Source organism: Eptatretus burgeri, chromosome 1 (assembly GCF_056783735.1).
Source record: "Eptatretus burgeri isolate ZD-2024b chromosome 1, Ebu_testis_v1, whole genome shotgun sequence".
NCBI classification, from domain to species: domain Eukaryota; kingdom Metazoa; phylum Chordata; class Myxini; order Myxiniformes; family Myxinidae; genus Eptatretus; species Eptatretus burgeri.
Window position 1 is genome coordinate 20859517 of NC_140961.1, and position 20471 is coordinate 20879987.

The 20471-nt window shown below is 45.8% G+C and overlaps 1 protein-coding gene across 1 annotated transcript in view; it reads left to right on the top strand.

The window, feature by feature from the left end:
- Positions 1-20471, top strand: part of LOC147033982 (ARF GTPase-activating protein GIT1-like) — a 149025-nt gene that overhangs the window by 5612 nt on the left and 122942 nt on the right. The window contains exon 3 of the mRNA XM_085848641.1: positions 2918-3030. Within this exon, the coding sequence (XP_085704767.1) occupies positions 2918-3030 (113 nt within the window). The remainder of the gene's footprint in view (positions 1-2917; positions 3031-20471) is intronic.

Here is a 20471-nt window from a genome sequence, read left to right on the forward strand (position 1 = left end):
ATATATATATATATATATATATATATATATATATATCAATGCCTCTCTCTCTCTCTCTCTCTCGGGCCAATGGGGAGCGAGGTGAAAGGTCAAAGGGAGGGGGTCAAAGGCGAAGTTACGGGGGGATAAAAGGACGGTGTTCGTCAGTCAGAAGAGAGTCGCAAAGGAGAACGAGAAGGAGTCGGAACGGAGGGGACGAGTGTGGAAGACTGGAGCCCGAAGCCTGCAGTGGCTGGAGAAGCTGAAGAGAGTCGGACGAGGGGGTGCTCGCGTCGGTGCCAGGAGCTGCACGCCCGAGGGAGGCCGGCAGCGCGACCTGGCCGAGGTGGAGACGCACACCAGGGATAATAAAGATCCTCTATACCCCGAGCATCAGCAACCCCCTCCTGTTTCCCCCCGCGCTGAGATAGTGCGACAAAGGGGGCCCCTTTTCCCACCCCCTGCCTGACACCGTCCACGAGGCCCGCGGGTTGCGGGGCCATCGCCGCTCCGCGTCTCATCACCAGACGGGTAGGCCCGACCCGGTCTCGGCCTCAGGCCTGCCTCATTCTTGAGGGTATTTATTTTCCTTGGTTTTGGGTATGTGTTGTCGGCGCCGTCTGTGAATTGTATAAGTGTTGCCCTCTCTCTCTCTCTCTCTCTCTCTCTCTCTCTCTCTCTCTCTCTCTCTCTCTCCATCTGAATCTCCATCTTGCTTCACGTAAAGGGTTGGTAGTGGGCTGAATACGCCCGATAATTAATCGAACCGTCGAGGTCGACGATAACACCGCTCGGTTATTCTGATAGTACGGAACGGGTCGCTTAAATGGCCCGTGTCCGAAGTCGACCTGCGGCGAGGTGCGATCGCCCGGTCTACCCTCCGCGTGGGTACTTAGGTAGTTCGAATTTGGCGAGCAACCCTATCCCACGCGGGGGCTGATTGGCTCGATCGCGGTGAGACCGAAAGGTCCACCCGTGACTGGTTCCCGGCGTTAGTCCGAGAGGGTCACGACTGGATTGTCCGTCCGGTGGGCGACGTGCCGCGATTCGAGTTACGTGGCCGTCGCACGCCGGCGGGCGCGAAAACCGCGACAATATATATATATATATATATATATATATATATATATATATATATATATATATATATATATATATATATATATATATATATATATATATATATATATATATATATATATATATATATCAACTTCTCTCTCCATCTCTCTCTCTCTTTTTTTTCTTTGAATTTGTCAGCTTAAATATATTATTTTCAAGATTTTATACATTTTCATTTTATGCATTATGTGTTATATATTATGATAATGTGAAACTGGAAACTCGCCGCGGACCGGCAGTCAATGACTCGCGTACCACCACTAAGTAGCACTGCACTAGATTAACACATCCAATGCAGTCACAGAAATTTCACTGCAGTATCACCAGCTTGGGTAGCAATAAGAAAGGTCATATCAGTCCTGTTCTCATGATTGGTGGTGTTTGAAGAAGAAGAATGAGGAGGAAAATGGAGATGTTTTGTCAATAAATGCATGTGCTTCTGGTTGAGTGACCAAGATGAAAACTTTTCAATGAAATACCAACTCCTATTCTGAATGAACGCAAGATTCATGAAATTGTTTTAGATTTTGTAAATCAGGATGAAACGATTTGCATTCTAATATACATTCCAAAGTTTGCTTTGTTGCGAAGGCAATGGCAAACCGCTTATTGTATTTGATGAGCAAAAGAATAATTATACTTGGAGAAATAAATTTGTTCTTGAGGTAGACATGGTCTGACATGTGCAGAGCTAGCATTCTTACCTTTCAGTCGTGGAGTCTCGGTTTGATTCCTGACCCGGCTGTAAACCGTCGGATTGGTGCTTCGCAGGCAGGGAACAAAGTGTGCCGTCCTTCGGGAGAGTTAAGCGGAGGATGTGTCTGCCTACGTTACTTGGTGAACGTTAAAGATCCCATGCACGGTATCTTTTGAGGAGGACGAGATTGATTGCGGATAATCTGAAGAAATCACAAATCACTGCCTTAACCTCTTGGGGCGACCACATAAGTGGCACAGCCGCACTCCCGAGCTATGTTGAGACCAGCAGACACTTGCTGCATACGAGGTGGTAATATTTACTGATGGTATGATTGGCAGCACTTTCTGTGTATTTAAATCGTTAATATTGAGATGTTCCTATTGTTGATTGATTTATACATCAATGAGAAATTGGTGCTCTGTTGACATTATGAAGTGTTAAGGTTTTGTACTAATGTGTGTCATTTGACTTTATCCATTCTTCTTCTTCTTATTCTTATTCTTATTCTTATTCTGCACAAGGTAACAGGAGAGCATCATTGGTTGAGGTCATTAACGTCCCACTGACACGGTGCCCTCTGCTGGTTAGGGCAGGAATTTGGAATTTTTTCAGGATGCCAGCGATGGCTCGCCTACTCTTCGCAGAGGACACCACGAGATCTTTAATGTTCAACTAATGCTGTCAGATGGGGCGCCAAGTGTAGTGGCCATCTAAGCGATGGCACACCCATTGATGAGTCGCCCTGCCTGTGAAACACCAGGATGGCGGTTTATAGCTGGTTTGGGAGTCAAACCAAGGCGAGACAGCTTGGACACAAGTGTGTGTACCTCTGGGCCATCCTTCCAAGCCGTCATCCATTGTAGTCGTATACATTGCAAGGTTTCACTTTATTGGCGTTTCTTTCAAAAACCGTTTTATTGATTTCATCAATTATTTTTAAATACATTTATTTATTTAATCTTTAAGAGTCACACTCAGTAGCTTGTTGTGTAAGTCGTGGGGGTCATTTAGACAAATATCCCCGCGAGGCTGTGCATCGTTATTTGCTCCGTCTTCGGTGATCGTGTTTTTCTGTCACAAATTCTGATTCCGTATTATCCCTTACCCTTTCCGTAGATGGTGCAAACCTTGGTGAGCAACGGTGCTAATTCTATCTGGGAACATTCCCTGCTCGATCCAGCACAGGTGCAGAGTGGGCGGCGGAAGGCAAATCCAATGGACAAAGTGCAGTGAGTGTGAACTTTCGTTGTGAAGCGTGTTGTCTCCGTTCGAGGAGTTGTTTCTTTATTTTAAATATGATGGGAATTTCATTTGATTTTACGTGTCATTTTGCGAGTTTTTATGTTTAAAGTTAATACGTGAAGGCGACTTGTTCCTTACACAGAACCTTTGTGGTTTTTATAATGGTGTCAGGTAGTTTCATGCCTGGGTACTATTCATGTGAGCAACTCTGGTTAGATTGTCATGACCTTCATTTTGTGCCTCATATAAAACTCGGATCTCACTGTAAAAAAAAAAAAATGCACTCTTCGGAGCTTTGTCTCCAAGGCCTTCGGCACAGTTAGAGAGAGCCAGTGGTTTTTCTCTTTCAAAAAAGTGCTTTTTCAGTTTCTGAGAAATTCAGTTTTGTATTAATAGGAAAAAAAAACCCCCAAAACACCCATTAATTTGTGCATTCACATTGAAAAATAATTTCAATTTTCCTCAAATCCTCTGCTTTTTAAAATTATTATTATTATTATTATTATTATTATTATTATTATTATTATTATTATTTTTTTTTTTTTTTTGCCATGAGGGTGATGCAGAAACACGAGGAACGGTACTCGGTGGAGCACGTACCTCCGCCAGGCTGAACAGTTTACGTTTTGTGTCCCACTGACGGGCTGGATCTGCATCCATACCCGGACCAAAATCGAATCCACTTGTTCTTGTCACCGAACCAACTTGTCCACCTAGTTTTTTCATAACTCGTCCACAACTTTTTTGAGACATCACGCCACGTTTCGTTTTTTGGCACCATCTCTCAATGGTGGCGAATCACTTAAATAATTATAATGTCTGATCTTCATCAAAATCGAACCGAATTATCCTTGTCACACACCCAGCCTGTCCACCAAGTTTCGTCCGAATCCGTCTGTAACTTTGAGATATCCTGCTCGCTCAGACAGAGACTGATGGGTGAAACATAATCTCTGTCCACCTTCTGTGGCAGAAGTAATAATAAAAATAAAAACCGATGTCACCCGCAGGGTGACCCGTATCTTGCCAAAAGGTGACCACGTGTGACTTCTTTAAGGTCACACTGAGGTGAACAGAGCTGCTATCCACCAGGAGCGACTCCTTGAGGAATATCTGCCAACGAGAGATTCCGATGAGAATCGTTCTACAGAGTAACCATGAAAAATATGTGTTTGCCTCATAACGTCACCAAATGACATCATGATGTCTCAAGCTTGACATATCTAGAAAGCACTCATCGAGGTGTTCAATTTGAGGTACTACACGATATGGTTCCTAAAACTTGAAAATTTGACCTTGGGGTCAAATATGTTTGACCTCAGGCGCTAACCATGAAGGTCAAGGCCAATCGCCACCAAAAACTAATCAGCTGAGCGCCAGACCATATACTACATTCCCATAAAGTTTGGAGACGATCCGATCAAAATTACTCAAAAAAATAAGGGTTTCGTCGACTCCCCTGATTTGCGACAAAGTGACCTTGACCTTTGACCTTGACCTTCAAAATTTTGTGCGCTGAAAGGGACCTCTATAGGCCTCTGATATGCGAAGTTACAAAAATTTCCCATGATAACTGTGCTCTGCAGAATTTTTATACGTGATTACAAACAAACAAACAAACAAATAAATAAAAACATACAAGCTGACTAACATATCTTGCAAAAACTTCGTTTTGGCAAGATAAATATATATATAATTATAAACGGCAAGTGGGATGTGGTATGCAAATTGATCTTGATTACGATATCCATGTATGCTCATCAACAAAGGGCGGGGGGGAGGGGGGGTTGGGGCTCCATTTCTTCCCACACACGTTTCACGATGTTCTCTTATGATTGGTTGAATTATTTTCATTGACTCAGTAATTTAAATGGAATTTCTACCACAGTGGGAAGAGTTTTTTTTTTTTTTTAAATATATTTCATCATTAAACCTCTCCCAATAGGACAGGGGGGCTTATACCTGTTGTTGGGTTTGTTTCGAAAATTATGATATCTCAGTTTCTTAGACCCCTCAGAGTACGAAACCACCATTAAGGTTTTAAAATTATTATTATATTATTTATTTTTATTTTTATTGATTTATTTTTAAATAAATTTTTCTTTTTCCTGCCAATGTCCGAGCTGTATCTGGGATCCGGTTGGGACTTTTGGAATGAAATTCTGTATCACGAATGGGAATATAAATAAAAAGTTACACCTTGACCTAATCTTAAGGTTAACACCTTGACCAAATTTTAAGGTCATGATCCAATTATGAACATTTTAACATTATTTACCATAATCCAACTGAAGTTTGTCCGATCAGAACAAAATTGCTCTCACTAGATAGCCTAGACCTTGGAGAAAGCTGCATCTACACTTAAGCTGCATCATACCTCTCCAGGTCTCTCAATGGTCAAGGTCAAATACTGGTCTGAAAAGAATTTTTTTTTTTTAATTTTTTTAGCATCAAATTTTACCACTACGGAATCTCAAAGACCGCTGGGCCTTCCAAGATGTTCTTGCATCCTAGCAGTTAGGGTAACTGCACTGAAGTTGTGCACCTGGTATTTTATTCGTGTCCTTGACCTAGTTTTTTTGAATTGTGACCTAACCTAATTAACAAACCAACATATTTCATCATAACTTGAATAATTTTCCTCTGATTTTTCCAATATGTCCATCATTGGATTGTGCATGCCGGGTGAGGCTTACCATTGGTGATTGCTTTGTTATCCCTGATATCGAGTTATTTTTGGCACTTGTCTGCATTTTGACAATTTTTCACCGATATAGAAAAAATAGTTTCTCCAAAGTTCCCCACATGTGCATGTGATGTCCGACGATTTGTTTTTGTAATCCGGCAATAATTCCCCGCCGACAATAGTATTTTTCAGGGAATATTTCAACAAAGTGGAGTGATGTTCGAATGGAATTTCACTTTGATCGGGCTCTCCGGGGATTGTGAGAGAATTTTATTTGGTATTTAGTGGCAGATCAACATCTCGATTCACAGTGACACTCGTCTGAAGCAGCTGTGATTGACTGTGTTTGTGCTCCGACTGTAGATGGTATCCCTGTGCATCGCATTCTGGTATTTTTTTTTCCCTGCAGCAGGAAAGTTATTTAACAGTCATGAGAATGAACAGAAGACTTTTTGGTTCACGAGCGAGTGACCACTATATTTGTTATGGGTGTGTGTCTGTCTGTTTGTCTGTCTGTCTGTCCCGAGCATAGCTCCGTGGGTTTTGATCCGATCTTGATAAAATTAGGGTGTGAGGTTTGTATCATGATCTCGTTGTGTTTTCCGGAGAATCGGCGTGCTGCGCCCATTATGGGCAGAGCCACGCCCAAAAAACGTGTTTTTAGGGGGCAGCCTGTTTCAAGTTACATTTTCTCTGGGGGTTTGTCAAATCTGGCAGGGTTTCGGTATTTGGTTAGCCCAATGGCACCTGCATAGCCCCACGGAGCTCAATTTTTCATTTTTGTCCCAAGGTCAAGGTCACGAACTTAGAAAATGTCAGAAAAAATCAATAAATTGGGCATCGAGCTCCTAGGGTTTTCAACTGTTTCGAATGAAAGTTGGTATGCAAGTCGTGCTCTTCGAGTACTGCAACTTTCATCATTTACATTTTTCCCGATTCCCGCCAGTTTGCCCGTGGCGGCCCCTCGAAGGTCAAAAAATAAAAAAGGCGAACCGTGTACATTGCACGTGAACCATCTCCGTCTCCAGACTTGTTATTGTTCATTCTTGTGAGTGTTACACGACACCACTGCAGAGGAAGAAGAATACCGACAGGCACCAAGGGGAAAATACCGTGTAAGAAAGACCTAATCCACGTTAAAAGAGATCGGTATACAGAAACTTGTTTGTGTAAAATTGAAACCACGTGAACCAAATCTGCATAAAACCAGGCTTTACTGAACTGAAAGATTGGAACAATGCCGTGATAATACAATAACGGACTTGGTCTCCCGAAAGGGCAAGGCGAGACCATCGGAGATGAACTGCCAAGACACCGAGCAGAGGCATTCCACACACACAACTGATTTTTTGGTGTGGTGTGGGAGGGATTAATTAATTTAACCACTCGACATCTTCAGGACGCATGCACATTTCTGAGGCGAATTTGATAATGCTGGAGGACGATCCCACGGCTCAAAATGCACAGCGACTCGCTTTAAAAGCAACATGTTTAATAAATAATGGAGATGGGGCACAGGAAGGAGAACGTGAATAAAAATGATGGAGAAACCCAGTCGCTCACTTAACTTTAGATGGTAATTAGTCCAACTGCTGTTCATGGTCTAGTTTTATGCTGGCAGGGACGCAGGACGAACAGAAGAGTTGACAGAACTGTGTGGTAAAGGTGTGTGTGGTCCTCCCTGTTATGAGGCATCAGGAGGTACAATTCAGGCTGGTTTTTATAGGTGCTGGAGATGCCAATGACACTTTGCAGCAGGCTCGCCCTTCAGACCCTTTTCATTTGCAGACTGAGTTCTCTCCACTGGTTTGGTGAGTCTCCTCTCTCACATCTCCTCTGGCATGCCTGCCATCACCCTTGGTCTCCTTGTGTGTCTCTTGCATTTGAACATCACTGCCTTTTGTAGCCAGGCCCTCCGAACACCTGCAGAGTGATCTCTCCACCCGTGCCATGAGTGTGGAGCATGCGCTGCCACAGTGCTGAAGTATCACATGTGGATATGCCATTTCACCAGTGTGTGCAGGGGTTCACAGCTATCACACATGGGCGCACTATGTTGAACTGCAGTTGTACGGTATGAAAGGACAACTGGGGTAATTTGAGAGTTAACACAGAGGGAGAAGAGACAGACATGAGTGCTTAAGATATAGAGGTGCAGCAGAGACATCCGATTCTGGTCATTGCTAATTGGGATTACAAACACTTTTGCTACCATTCATTAAGAGATAACCGATGAATTATATTAACTCCAGTCATTTTCTGACAATAATTTTTCACAAGAAAGGAGATAAAGAAGACTTCAGAAACTGCATAGAAATGAGCTTGCTGCCAGTAAACTACAAAGTATTTACCAAAGTACGAACAGGTGCGAAGGAACACGACTTTATCCAGCTAAACAAACAAGCAGGATTCGGAAGTGGATCCGATACCATGCATCAATGAATCGTCAACAAACAGTACGACAAATAATTCAGGAGAATTCATTTACACCATCAGTGTCCTAATGCATGTAACCCTTAATAACATGTTTGTTGTACATAAACATGTGCAAAAATTGCAGTTTTTTTTTTTTCCCCGAACATGTGCCTACTGATTGTCATGTGACACCTGAAAGGTAAGTCCGACTTGGACAGATGTGCTATCAAAATGTGTGCAAGATCTTGGAGACAAAAAAGTTATGAGAGGAGAATTCGAAATCTCCAGCGGTTACGAGAAAATTGCGAAAAATGTCGAGGACCTGGGGAGAGGCCAAGAGAGCCTGTGTGTGTGGAGACCCTTCCATGTGGAACGTACAGCCGAGGAGCTGTTTGGCTGCTGGGGGAGGGGCTCGAAGTTGAAGGGGGTGGGGGGCAAAGAAGTCGTGAGGTCAGCGACTGCGTTTTGGACTGCAGGCACCACAGCATGAAGCGCCCCCACCATTTTGCTTGTACAGAACCTCCCCACTGCCGAGTTGAGAGCCACACCCTGTCCTGCTAAAAGATGAAGCCATGGCCTTGCAGGGAATGTGATGGTTGTTGTGTACGAATGTAGGAATGTTCCACTCGGTCCCGTGTGACTCGATGTGCTATGGAGGGCAGGTAGCCCATGAAATTGGATAGGTAGTTTGGAAATTGTGTATTTGGGCTAAGCCGACAGCTGGAGCAAGTGACATCGACTGGGGGACGTGGTCAAGTAGTGGGGTTATTGGATAAGTTAAAGTGTCGTTAAGTTAGGCCGGTTATTGTTTTTTGGAAGCCATACTATCCCTAACCCAGGATGTTGTAGCAAGGAGACAAGAGGGAAGAATCCACTGTACATAAAATTGTACATTTTTGAATCGTTTATAACTAAGGGGTGGGTAGTATGATAAGGAGGTGAGGTAGATAAGCTGCGGCTCGCTTCCCACAGTCCCTCCTGATTTATCTTATGAGCTTGGTTGGGTGTGAGTCTGTAAGTGTTAAGGCTTGAGCTGTTGCCCCTGCAGTGAACCTTGCAGGAACTTTGCTTCTGGGGGGGGGGGTGGTGGAGGGGGAGGTGAGACTGTGTTGCGTTTGTCAAGGGCGGGGTGGGGGGGGTAGATATTACCTTCGAGCAGATTGAAATGTATGGAGTAGTGCAATGTGGTCCGTGCATGAGTAGTTAGCCAATCTCGCTGTAATTAAATAGGGAAAAGTAGCTTAAGAATGGACTTGTTTGAATGTGCACCATGCAGGGGATCGTGCATGGTGATAATTAATTAGGGATTTAAGGTTGAGGAAAGTGTATGTATAATGTTCCACCGGATGAGGTCGAGAAGGGTGACAGATCTGCTTCGAGTGGCTGCGCTGTCCAGAGAGCGAGAGGAGGAGCTTTTCGTCGCCTCCTGAAGGGCAGAGTTATGAGCGCCTCTGGAGGGGTGGAGTTTTCGTTGCCCCGGGAGGGCGGAGTTATTGAGGGACCTCTCGCGAGAGCTGAGAGTGGGATTTGTGGCTGAAGAGAGTGGAGGAGGATTGTGCATGAAGTGAGACAGAAGCACTGAGGAGAAACTGTTGCTCTGTCGGTGACTTCCTGCCTGCCTGCCAACTTTCTCCTGTTCCTGCTCTTGCCATGTTCCTGCTTCGTCATTCCTGCCTTGCCCCATTCGCCGACCTGCCTGTTTGCCTTTGCCTCCTCATCCACCAGAGCTGAGGCCTCATTCGGTTTTCATTCCCCATCCCCGTCTGTGAATAAATATGGTACGTGGCACCTTACTTTTTATTTCTCATTCTATATAATTATTTAATATTGATTCCGTGTTCCACTTCACCCACTGTTGTCAAAGCTGTTGTGATCACCATCCCCTGGTTATTTTATTATTTAGTTTGGGTAATAAACCCGTTGGTTTTACAAGAACTAAGGTTCTTGTGTGTCTCCTCGGTTCTCACGGGCGCAAACCCTCCATTAATCAAACAGTCAGAGGGAGTTAAAGCCAAATCGGTCCATCTGGCCATCCTGCTTCGGTGTTATTTGACCTGGACATGACAACGTGTGTGTGTACGTGTGTCAAGGGTGGGGCGGGTCTTATAGCTAATGCACGAAGTGCATTGCTTGGGTCTTATGGCTCGGTCTATTAACTATATCTCGATCTTCTATTCTGATTTCTATTCCAACCCTTTCCTTTTAGCCATGGTGCATGTCAAGCAAGCAAGCGCATACACACCATGCAAAATGAGATGAGTAATAACCACACCACGATGTCTTCCGTGACTAAAGCCGCTGTCACACCTTGACAATTTAGCCAGCGTATGCCGATTTATGAAAAATTTGTCTAAAACGCTGTCACGCGTTGAATACGTTATGGGTACGTTTTGTATACGTTAAGAGCACGCTGAAAAACGCTGTCATAAGTCGTAGTACGCTGGCTTTAAACGTTGTACTTTTGGGTTGACCTCAAATTTTTGCATGCTTGAAATTTTACGACGTATGTCGGCGTATGACTCGCACGTTCCGCTGCGCTGGCCATACGTTGTAGGCACGTTATGCGATCGTTGACACACGTCGACAGGCGTTACTTGCAAGTTACTCATAAGTCGAAACACGTCGAGGTAATGTTTAGCGTACCCGAAACTTATTTCTAACCTATGAGTAACGTTTTGTAAGCACGCTACATGAACGTTGTTCACACTTCGCAGCACGTTACTTGAAAAAGACGTAGACATATTTGACGTCTTCAGGATGACAACAGAACTTAATGAACGCGTTTCTAACTTACAGATACCGTATAATGGCATATTGGCAGCGATTAGGGGAATTGGTATATAAAAAGGGGCTTCGCAGGAGGAACCCGTCTTATTTTTTAGACTTCGTGGTGAGTACATGTCCATGTCATTCCGAGAGATGGAGGATACGGCAAGTAGGTCATGTGGAGGTTCGTTGAGTTTTGTTGTGCAGATCACCAATCTAAACGAAATTCACCCTGTACATTCATGAGAACACACCATTGAAATTTCTACTTGTTTCCATATGCACAAGTTGACACACCGACAGTTATTACCATTTGAAATTACCGCCGTGAAGTGGGCGTGGCGTGCTTCTTATCATGGAGGAAACGACCAGGAAAGAACAAATCAAGATGGCGGCGCCCATGGTTGTCGTGTGATTTCGAGTGATTTTTGGTCTTTCAACAACCAAATATGCGTTGTTTCATACACTTAGGCACGGAGGATGATGAGAAAGTGACGCAATTCACAGATAAGAGCTGGCGTAAGGTATGAGAGTGCGAAGGCTTGGTGCGACGCTACAGATAGTGAAACTATCAACAAATGCCGTTTGCTGGCTGATCAAATTATGAAACTGCTGCCAATGACTGATCCTCCTGCGGATGCCGGCTGTCACCGGTTCTGCTATGCGTCGTTTTGTAACAAGGATCATATAAAACGTGCTGAAGCCAGGAAAAGGAAATCAGAAGCCAGCACTACTGCAGTTTCTGCTAGAGCCAGTGAGGTGGTGGGCAGACAAGAAGAAGAGGGGCACTCATACCACAAAATACGTAGAAAATCCCCCAGAACCTCTGTAGAAAGGGTGGCTGGCAAATCAGCTGGTGTACTGCCAAAAATTTGTATCATATGCCAGAAAAAAAGACAAATTCATCCGTGTCAAAGGAAAATCTCAATGTGATCAGTTGTCCCTGGCAGAAACACAGGATGGAGGAAAGCTGAGGGAAACTGCTGAGCAGAGGAGAGATGAACGTGATGTGAGAATAATGACAACTATAAAGGATAAAGACTGTGTGGCGCTGGAAGTTTGTTATCACCGTAAATGTTATTACGAGTATGTGAATGACACATACCACAGACAGAGTCAAAGTAAACTCCAAACTCAGAAAGTGAACTATGACTCAACATTTGACATTTTCTGTGATAAAGTAAGACTCATTGATGGAAAGCAATCTATACATATGAAGAAGTTGTGTGAGATGTTCAATGACCTACTCAGAGTATGCGAAGGTCAGGATAAGGCCAACTACCAGGCAACAAGACTGAAGAAAAGACTGCAGGAACGGTAGGTACCCAGACATGATATTCTATCGTCCACCAAAAATGTCTGAGAGCGAAGTGGTGTACATGACAGACATTGATATTGGTTCCATTGCTCAGGCTGCTGTTCTAGACAGTAGCTCTACAACAGAAACAGTCAACTACAGAGGATGAAGCCAGCCAGGGTCCACAGCAGGGTGACTCGGGCCTCAATTTACATCTTCTATACTCGGGAGCACTCATGGTGAGGGATGACCTGAACAAACACCAAAGTGTGGACATTACAATGCCCTACTTGGAAATGGTGGAGCGAGCACGAGAGCTTATACGGGCAACTCGGAGTTCGAACTGGCCGAAACACCTTGCGATCACGAGAGCGTCAATGCCCTGGTACTTTGCATACGATCACCTAAACTATGCAAGGTACTTACCCGTTTACTGGCTGGAAATGGCCGGGCTGGAGCAGTCCCACCCAGCCACCTATCAAGCGTTCATGGACGGCAAATGGACTGCGCAACGGCATACTCGTTATGGATTTAGTAGTGTTGCGTGTGATTAGATCATAGAGCAGACTTTAAATAGGGACAGCAAGACCAGTGGAGGCATCATTGGTTACACTCAGAAAAGCACAGCTGTGAAGAAGTGGATCCTGTCCCAACCAGCACGTGCGGAAATCGCAAGGAAATGTGAGTCCATGGCGGGTATCCACGACTAGCCCCGGACGAGAAAGGATTTCGATGTGTCGAGCTCGAAGAAGAACGAAGCAGTGGTGGTACAAGTGATGGACACAGTACTTCAAATGATTAACCCTTTCTCCGGCGCTCACCTTGACCTCGTCAATATTAGTTCAGGTGTCATCGCACCGTCAGCCACTTCCGCGGACTTGATGAACGCGTATGTCAAGGGAGAGAATGCTGTCGTGCAATTCTTGCGTGATCGGCTTCTCTCGGGTGAGGTCTCATTCTGCAGTCCGATTCCGAAGGCCAAATTGGCAGCTTTCTCGAAGGCGCGAGGCAAGTCGGCGACTCCCCACCAGCAGACGCCGAAGGTTGAAATTGCGAATGAACGTCGTCTTTTCACACGACTGCTGTTGATTGGTGAGAAAAGCAATGTAACACTCCACGATCTGCTCGCGTACCCACTGGCGAACATATCTTTCCCGCTGGCATCCGGTGATGGTTCGATTGCGAAGACGGACAAAGCCAAACTCCGCAACCATATACTGAAACTGTGGCCCAATTGCCGTGTGGACACTCGGCCTATCCAAGGTGCAACAATTGTGGATGGAATGGCCGTTATTCAGGCGATAAAGGCTGGTTCACTGCCTAACACTTTCGGCAAACTGGAAGAGATGGTGCTGAACATCATAGTGGCCAAAGCACGACATAACCAATCTTCGAGACTGGACGTGGTGTTTGATACTTACCCAAGTATCAGCATCAAGTGCCTGGAGCACGCCAGACGAGCGGGCAGGGCGGGCGATCTTCAGGTACGAACCATCTACGGACGCGATCAAGCCCTTCCAAAACAGTGGGCCAATTATCTCCTGAGCGGAGCCAACAAGGAGAGGTTGATAGAGTTCATCGTCAAATCGTGGACGAGAAACATCTCTCCATAAAAACTGGGCGACATGCTGTTGCACGTCAGTCATGCCGGCAAATGTGAGAAAATCTAGGCGTCGAATGGTGTCATGACTGTGTCGTGTCGTCAGTACCTGAACTTGAATGTGACCATGAGGAAGCTGACACGAAGCTCCTCCTACATGCCGCTCACGCGGGACAATGAAGAGTCGGTGCGCATAGAGAGTTTCGACACCGATGTGTTTGTGTTGGCGTTGGCTCACTCAAAGTCGATTCGAGCACGAAATTTCCATCTGGTCACAGGAAGTCCCAAGGACATTATCATCGTTGACATTAGGAAGCTGAGTAATGCCTTGGAAAGTTCTGTCTGCGATGCGTTGATAGGTTTGCACAATTTCACGGGAAGTGATACCACCAGTGCATTCCACGGTAAGGGCAAAACAAGGCCATTTGACTTGATGATGAAGAGTCCCCATCTCATCACCTGTTTCGGGAGCATTGGTCGAGAATTCACGCTAGATCAGAATATCATTCACCACCTGGAACAATTCGTCTGCGCCATGTACAATCAGCCGACCATGAAGAGTGTGGATGAGGCTCGTTACAAGCTATTCTGCAGCCAGTCGCTGGGAGAACAGAAGTTGCCGCCTTCAAGCAACGCTCTGATGCTGCATTGCAAAAGAGTGAACTCCCAGTCTGCGATCCACCACCGCGCGACTGAGAGGTTTATAGAAGCCCCTTCTCCTACATTTCACGGATGGGTGGAACGCAACGGAGCACTGACTGTTCACTGGCTGTGCAAACCACCAGCGCCGAAGGAACTGTTCGAGACGACGAAATGTAATTGCAAGAAGATGAAATGCGAGACCAACCAGTGTTCTTGCCAGTCAAAAGGACTGTCCGTAACAGAGTGCTGTGGGTGTCAAAACTGCGCCAACGATGAACAGACTCGATGCAGAAACTGCGCCAACGATGAACAGACCCGTGCAGAAATGGAACTTATGGATGATGAAAGCGGTACTGACGATGATTCCGACGACGAACTGTGAATGCAGGTGTCACACTGCTTTTGCTGTGGTGATCTACTACACAGTAGTATTCAGGTTGGTTTGCATGTAATAGTGAACTTGAGTTTTGTAATAACAGCAGTCAAGAGCCTAGTTCAGCAACCGCTTCAGAGCAAGAAATACTGGAGTTCTAAGACAGTAATCTTCTTGTGGCAGTTCTACTTTTCATCAGGCTGAGTCGCGCAGTCTTTGTCTTTGATTTAATCTGTAATAGCCAATGTAACTGTCTTTAATAGGTGCTGTAACTGCCTTTAATAGTCAATGCAACTACCTTTAATAGCCAGTGTGGCTGCCTTTTAAGCAAAAAGTTGCCTTTGTCAACTCGACGGCCTGTCTGGTCAGTCCAGACGTTTTCGGCCGGTAAAAATACGTAACTGCTTCGGTTTACGACCTTTAATTATAAACATCTTTGATAACAGTGAATAGGGTTTTCTTTGATAATATATAACTCTGTATAAACATATTGTATCATTTTAAGACCTCACAAGAGTTTTCTTTGACATACATATCAGTCTAACCTTGATTCTTCATTTCTGTGTCAAAATCGTGCTTTAATGTTCTTTTAATGTTCAGTGTGTCTTTAATTGTCAAAAATGACCAATTGTGTCACATCATCGACGTGGAAACAAATAGATTTGGACTCAGCGTCTAAAATTCTTTAAGTATGCCAAATCTCATTCAGATTGGTGATCTGCACAACGAAAATCATTTTCTGAAGGTAATAGCGAGTACCTCCACATGGTCGAAAGGCTGAGACGACAATACCTACCTGTCCAAGAACATCAACGTGATCTCATCGAGTTGACACTGCACCAGTTGCGTGCCAATAGAGCGGGGAGAAGAAGACGTGAACGGAGGAGAAGGAACTAGGTGAGACCATGGATCGGGAGGCAACGCCATTACGGCATATATGAACAGCTCATGGTGGAACTCCGGAACGAGGACTAGGCATCCTTCATCAACTTCCTGCGAATGCCCCCAGCGATGTTCGACGAGCTGCTAGCCAGAGTGGGTCCAAGGATAACCAAGCATTATTATTAAATCATTTCAATAGTCCAGTGGAAGCGATTTAACTCGTTCAATGGAAACAATTTCAATTGCCAAGCACCAGCGTCCAAAAACAATAGGCGAGTGACAGGCATTTATTAAAAGTGAAGTTGCAGCCTATGAATAGAAAACTTCACGTAATCGTCGACGATAGCTGCCACGCTATGCATACGTTAGACTATCGTTGGGCATAGGTTGTGGACGCCTAAAACACGCTAATCAATCGTTGGTATAAGTTATCGAAGCGTTCTGTGTTCATTACTAGTACATTATGCATTTGTCCAAGTCGTTTTGAATACTTTTAAAATTGAAACAAAAAAATAGTTCATCGTGGGAATGAGAAAAAGAAAATTAGCCGAAAAGAACATCGAACAATGGTGCAAAGTAGTCTCCTATTCGTGGACGCAACGTGGATCCATCATCACCCACACCCTCCCCATCACGCTCACCTACTACTACTGACATGGACCCACTACTACTACCAATACCACTACTACTACTACTGACACGCTCACCTACTACCACTACTACTACTACTACTACTGATACTACTGACATTGACAACTACTCAACATGGAGTCTGGAACACTGACTGGTTCCTCTTGTGAAGCCCATTTGTATATACCAATTCCCCTAAACGCCGCCAATACGCCATTATACGGTAGATGTAAGTTAGAAACATGTTCAGTAAGTTCTGTGGTCATCCGGAAGACGTCAATCAAATTCGTCTACATACGACGATGTGCGTTTTTGAGATACGTTACACATAGGTTCAAAGCATGCTACTCATAGGTTCAAAGCACGTTACTCGTAGGTTAAAAATTAAGTTTCGGGTATGCTAAACATTACCTCGATGTGTTTCGACTTATGAGTAACTTACAAGTAATGTGTCAACGATCGCGGAGCGTGCAGAGAATTTATGCCAGCGTATGCGGAACTTGTGAGCCTTATGTCGAGTACGTCGTAAAATTTTCAGCATGCTTGAAATTTCACGACTTACTAGACGTACCACGGAATATGACGGCGTACTTCCTTGTTTTTCAGCGTGCCCCTAACGTATACACAACTTACCCATACCGTATTCGACGTGTGCCATCGTTTTACACACATTTTTCATAGGTCGGCATATGCTGGCTAAATCGTCAAGGTGTGACTGCGATGTTGACACTTCCAATTTTCAGGCGGTTATGATTTAAATCGGCGTGTGGCAGCCTTTTAACAGGCTACGCCACAAGTTCGTCGGCGATACGTGCAGCACGCTATGCCTAAGTTAAACTATAGTTGGGCATAGGTTGTGAATGCCGACAACAGGCTAAGCATTCGATGGTATAAGTTATCTATAACACAACGAAACGTTCTGTGCCCATTACTAATATGTTATGCATACGACCAACACGTTATGAATACGACCAAAACTTTAAAAAAAACTCAAAACTTCAGCGTACGCCAACGTTTTACTTACATTTTTATACGTTGCCATTACTGGCTAAAACATCATGGTGTGACCGCCTTTAGAACCAACGAAGCACACATTACACACTGTGCCGCACACGCATGGCGCACCATTATTTCATTCAAATCTGCGTGCCAATTTCCAACGGCATCTCACCTTGCTTCACCCCTCGCTCACCAAACTTCAACACTTCGACCACCAACACCTCCTGCACACGGGAAAAATATTGCCGCACCTCTTCGTACCTCTGCATCACTACAATTCACCACTAAACAGAGGTGTGCTGCACCACTCAGGCTGTACTCGGACCGCATGATGCGGGGACGAGCAACGGACGTTAATAGCACCAACCGCATCTTGCCGGGAATGTCCCGGGTGGGCACGCGGGATTGATACGACCCTCGTCCAGTCGCCAGAACACGGCAAGACGAGTGGCGAGGAGGGGTCGCGGGAAGGGCGATCCTGGAGTTTGGTATGGGGCCCTGGTGTGCATTTTAGCTAGTGAGAGGGGGGGCTGTGGATGGCGGGTGTGCATTGCTATTTGGCATTCAGGCTGCACTTTGTGCATGTTCGGGGCTACGTTTCCGGCTTACACACTATGTTGAGTCAGAAGCTCCGAGCCGTGTCGTGCCGGATGTGTGAATGAGACAGAGCCTGGTAGGGTGTTGCTAGGGTCATGGTGGCCCAATAGAGAAGTGAGATTTGGGTCACAGTGTCACCTTTGGGTTGTCACCCCACCCTTCGCCCAGGGTTTATAAAAGGAACGCAGAGCCGCTTGCCCTCTTCTTCCCCACCTTCTTCTCTGCTCTTTTGGCTCTGCGTTGGCTGCTCCCCATTGCCTCTACCCTTCGCTGTCTCTTCACTGACACGCTCACCTACTACTACTACTACTACTACTACTACTACTACTACTACTACTACTACCAGTAGTCGTTTGTTGGTGTGCAACTGAGACATGCTTATTCCAGAGGACCAGTGCGGAGCGCACGTTGCCACGAGCCCCGGCAAAGTGACGAAGCCGGAGATAACATGCCAACTCTCAAGGTGGGAACGCTCAAGCGGAGCATCCCACAGAGGTAGACGCTACACTCGCAGACCGATGCAAGACTAGGTTAGGGATCTTTTGCCTAACACATCTTCTTTCCTCTCTCTCTTTCCACCCCTCTATCTCGTCCCCTTTCGACGCACAAAAGAGCATCCTTACTGACTCGCAATCCCATTTTCCTCTGTCATGACACCGCACCCCCACCCCCCCCATATTGCACTACATCACACCTCCCACTCCCACACCTTATCCAACAGTATTTCTCCCTCCTACCTCTCCCTAAGCTTACTGTGTTGCATCGGTCGGCCGACCGTGCCAGGTATTGCGAGGCCGTTTGTCCTCATCTGCTCTTTCTTTCCAGCTATGTAATCTTCCTCGTGTGCGTGTGCGTATGTGATGGAGCCTGTTGTAGCTTAAGTTAAGATTGTAGAAGTGATAATGGGATAAGTCTGCTCTGTGACTGCTTTTGTAAATTGCTTGCCTTTTGTCACACCCCACAAATTCCTTCTTATCCTCTGCTGTGCATACGAATAAACCGAATTTACTGTGCCACATACCTTTCCTCGCTTGATGGTAAATAAATGCTTGTTTTGAAATGTTCCTAGTTTGTTTTCGTCTTTTCCTTCATTGGTCCTGCATGGTTCATATCGTAGCCTCGCCGGGACGTTAAGTCAGTGATCTGTTTGCTAGCCAGTACGTCTTTGGGCACTTACGCTCAGCTGCATCTGATCTGGTAAGGTGATCTGGTTTGAAAAAGGCGTACCGAGAGTGTGTCCCCCCCCCCGCCCCCCCGTAATTGGATCATGCGACAATTAGGTAAACGGTATTCATTAGGCGGAGGACCCTAAGTCATGTAGTTGAGTTATTGGCATTCATGGTCGATTAGCGACCCGCCTCGTCATGAAGTTATTTGTGTGCGACGGCCTGCGATTCCGGAGATTCTGGTGGGAACCCAAGGTAGCTTGCCCACTCGTGGTCTTCTTGCCCATACCCCGGGTCTGCGATATATACGTGTCTGTATATAGTGTTACGGCTGTGGAAATTCGCATTACACCATGAAGGGCCCGTAGGTGAGATATCTCGAAGTACATGTGTAGTTGGCCCCAAATCCGTTGTCTCGAGGGAATTTACGCGATTCATTCGGGCTGCGACGCTTTTAGATAGCCGTTTTTCTGTTCTATCTTTATTTTGAACCAACCACGTCTCAACCGCCATCACACAACAACCACCTTAATCACCACGCCAGCCATCGTCACCAACTGCAACCACGCTCCAACCCTCAGACAACAACAACAACGCCAACAGCCACGACCTTTACCTTCACAACTCAATCCCGCAAACATCGCATCACCGTCATTCCCAAACGGCACCATAACCATCAAACCACCACCGATAAACCCTCCACCACCCTCACCTCTCTCCTTCTACAGCCATTCCCGCACCACCTATGAACACTGAGCGTCGGGCTGTTTTGGGCTCGTTCAGCGATACGCACCGAGCCGCGAGTGCAAATAGCGGCCTTTCCGAGGGAGAATTCGGATCAGGAACGCTACACGCCCACTTCTGATCCGTCCAATTAGCAAGCGCGGAGCGGATTGGCCCTGCCTCCATGCGCGTCTGTGTTAAATCGATATATAAAAATTCTAGGACCAGGGGAGGTTCACGCCCACTTTTCCTCCGTCCAATTGGCGAGCGTGGCTCCGTCCCCGAGGTCATCCTGATCCGGATATTTGCATATTGTTTTCTCCTCCCGGCCTATAAAACGGCGAGCGCAAGGCGAATCGTGGCAGAGTGTGGCAGTAGCAGTGTGTGTGGCAGAGAGTGGAGTCGGGTGGCGAAGTCATCGGTGTGGCATCGAGTTGGGTTCTGCAGTCGGCTGAGGAGAGTTGCGGGAAGAAGCAAAGGAGCTCGGGTCTGAGGCGAGAAGGACGGCGGTCGGCGACGAGGTCGAGGTGTGAGATCGCTCGTCGCGGGACCCAAGCCAGCCAGCCATTCTCCCTCCCCCAGGGCATCAACAATTCCCCCTTTTCACCGCGCTGAGAGTGCAACAAGGGGGCCCCGTTCCCACCCCACTCCA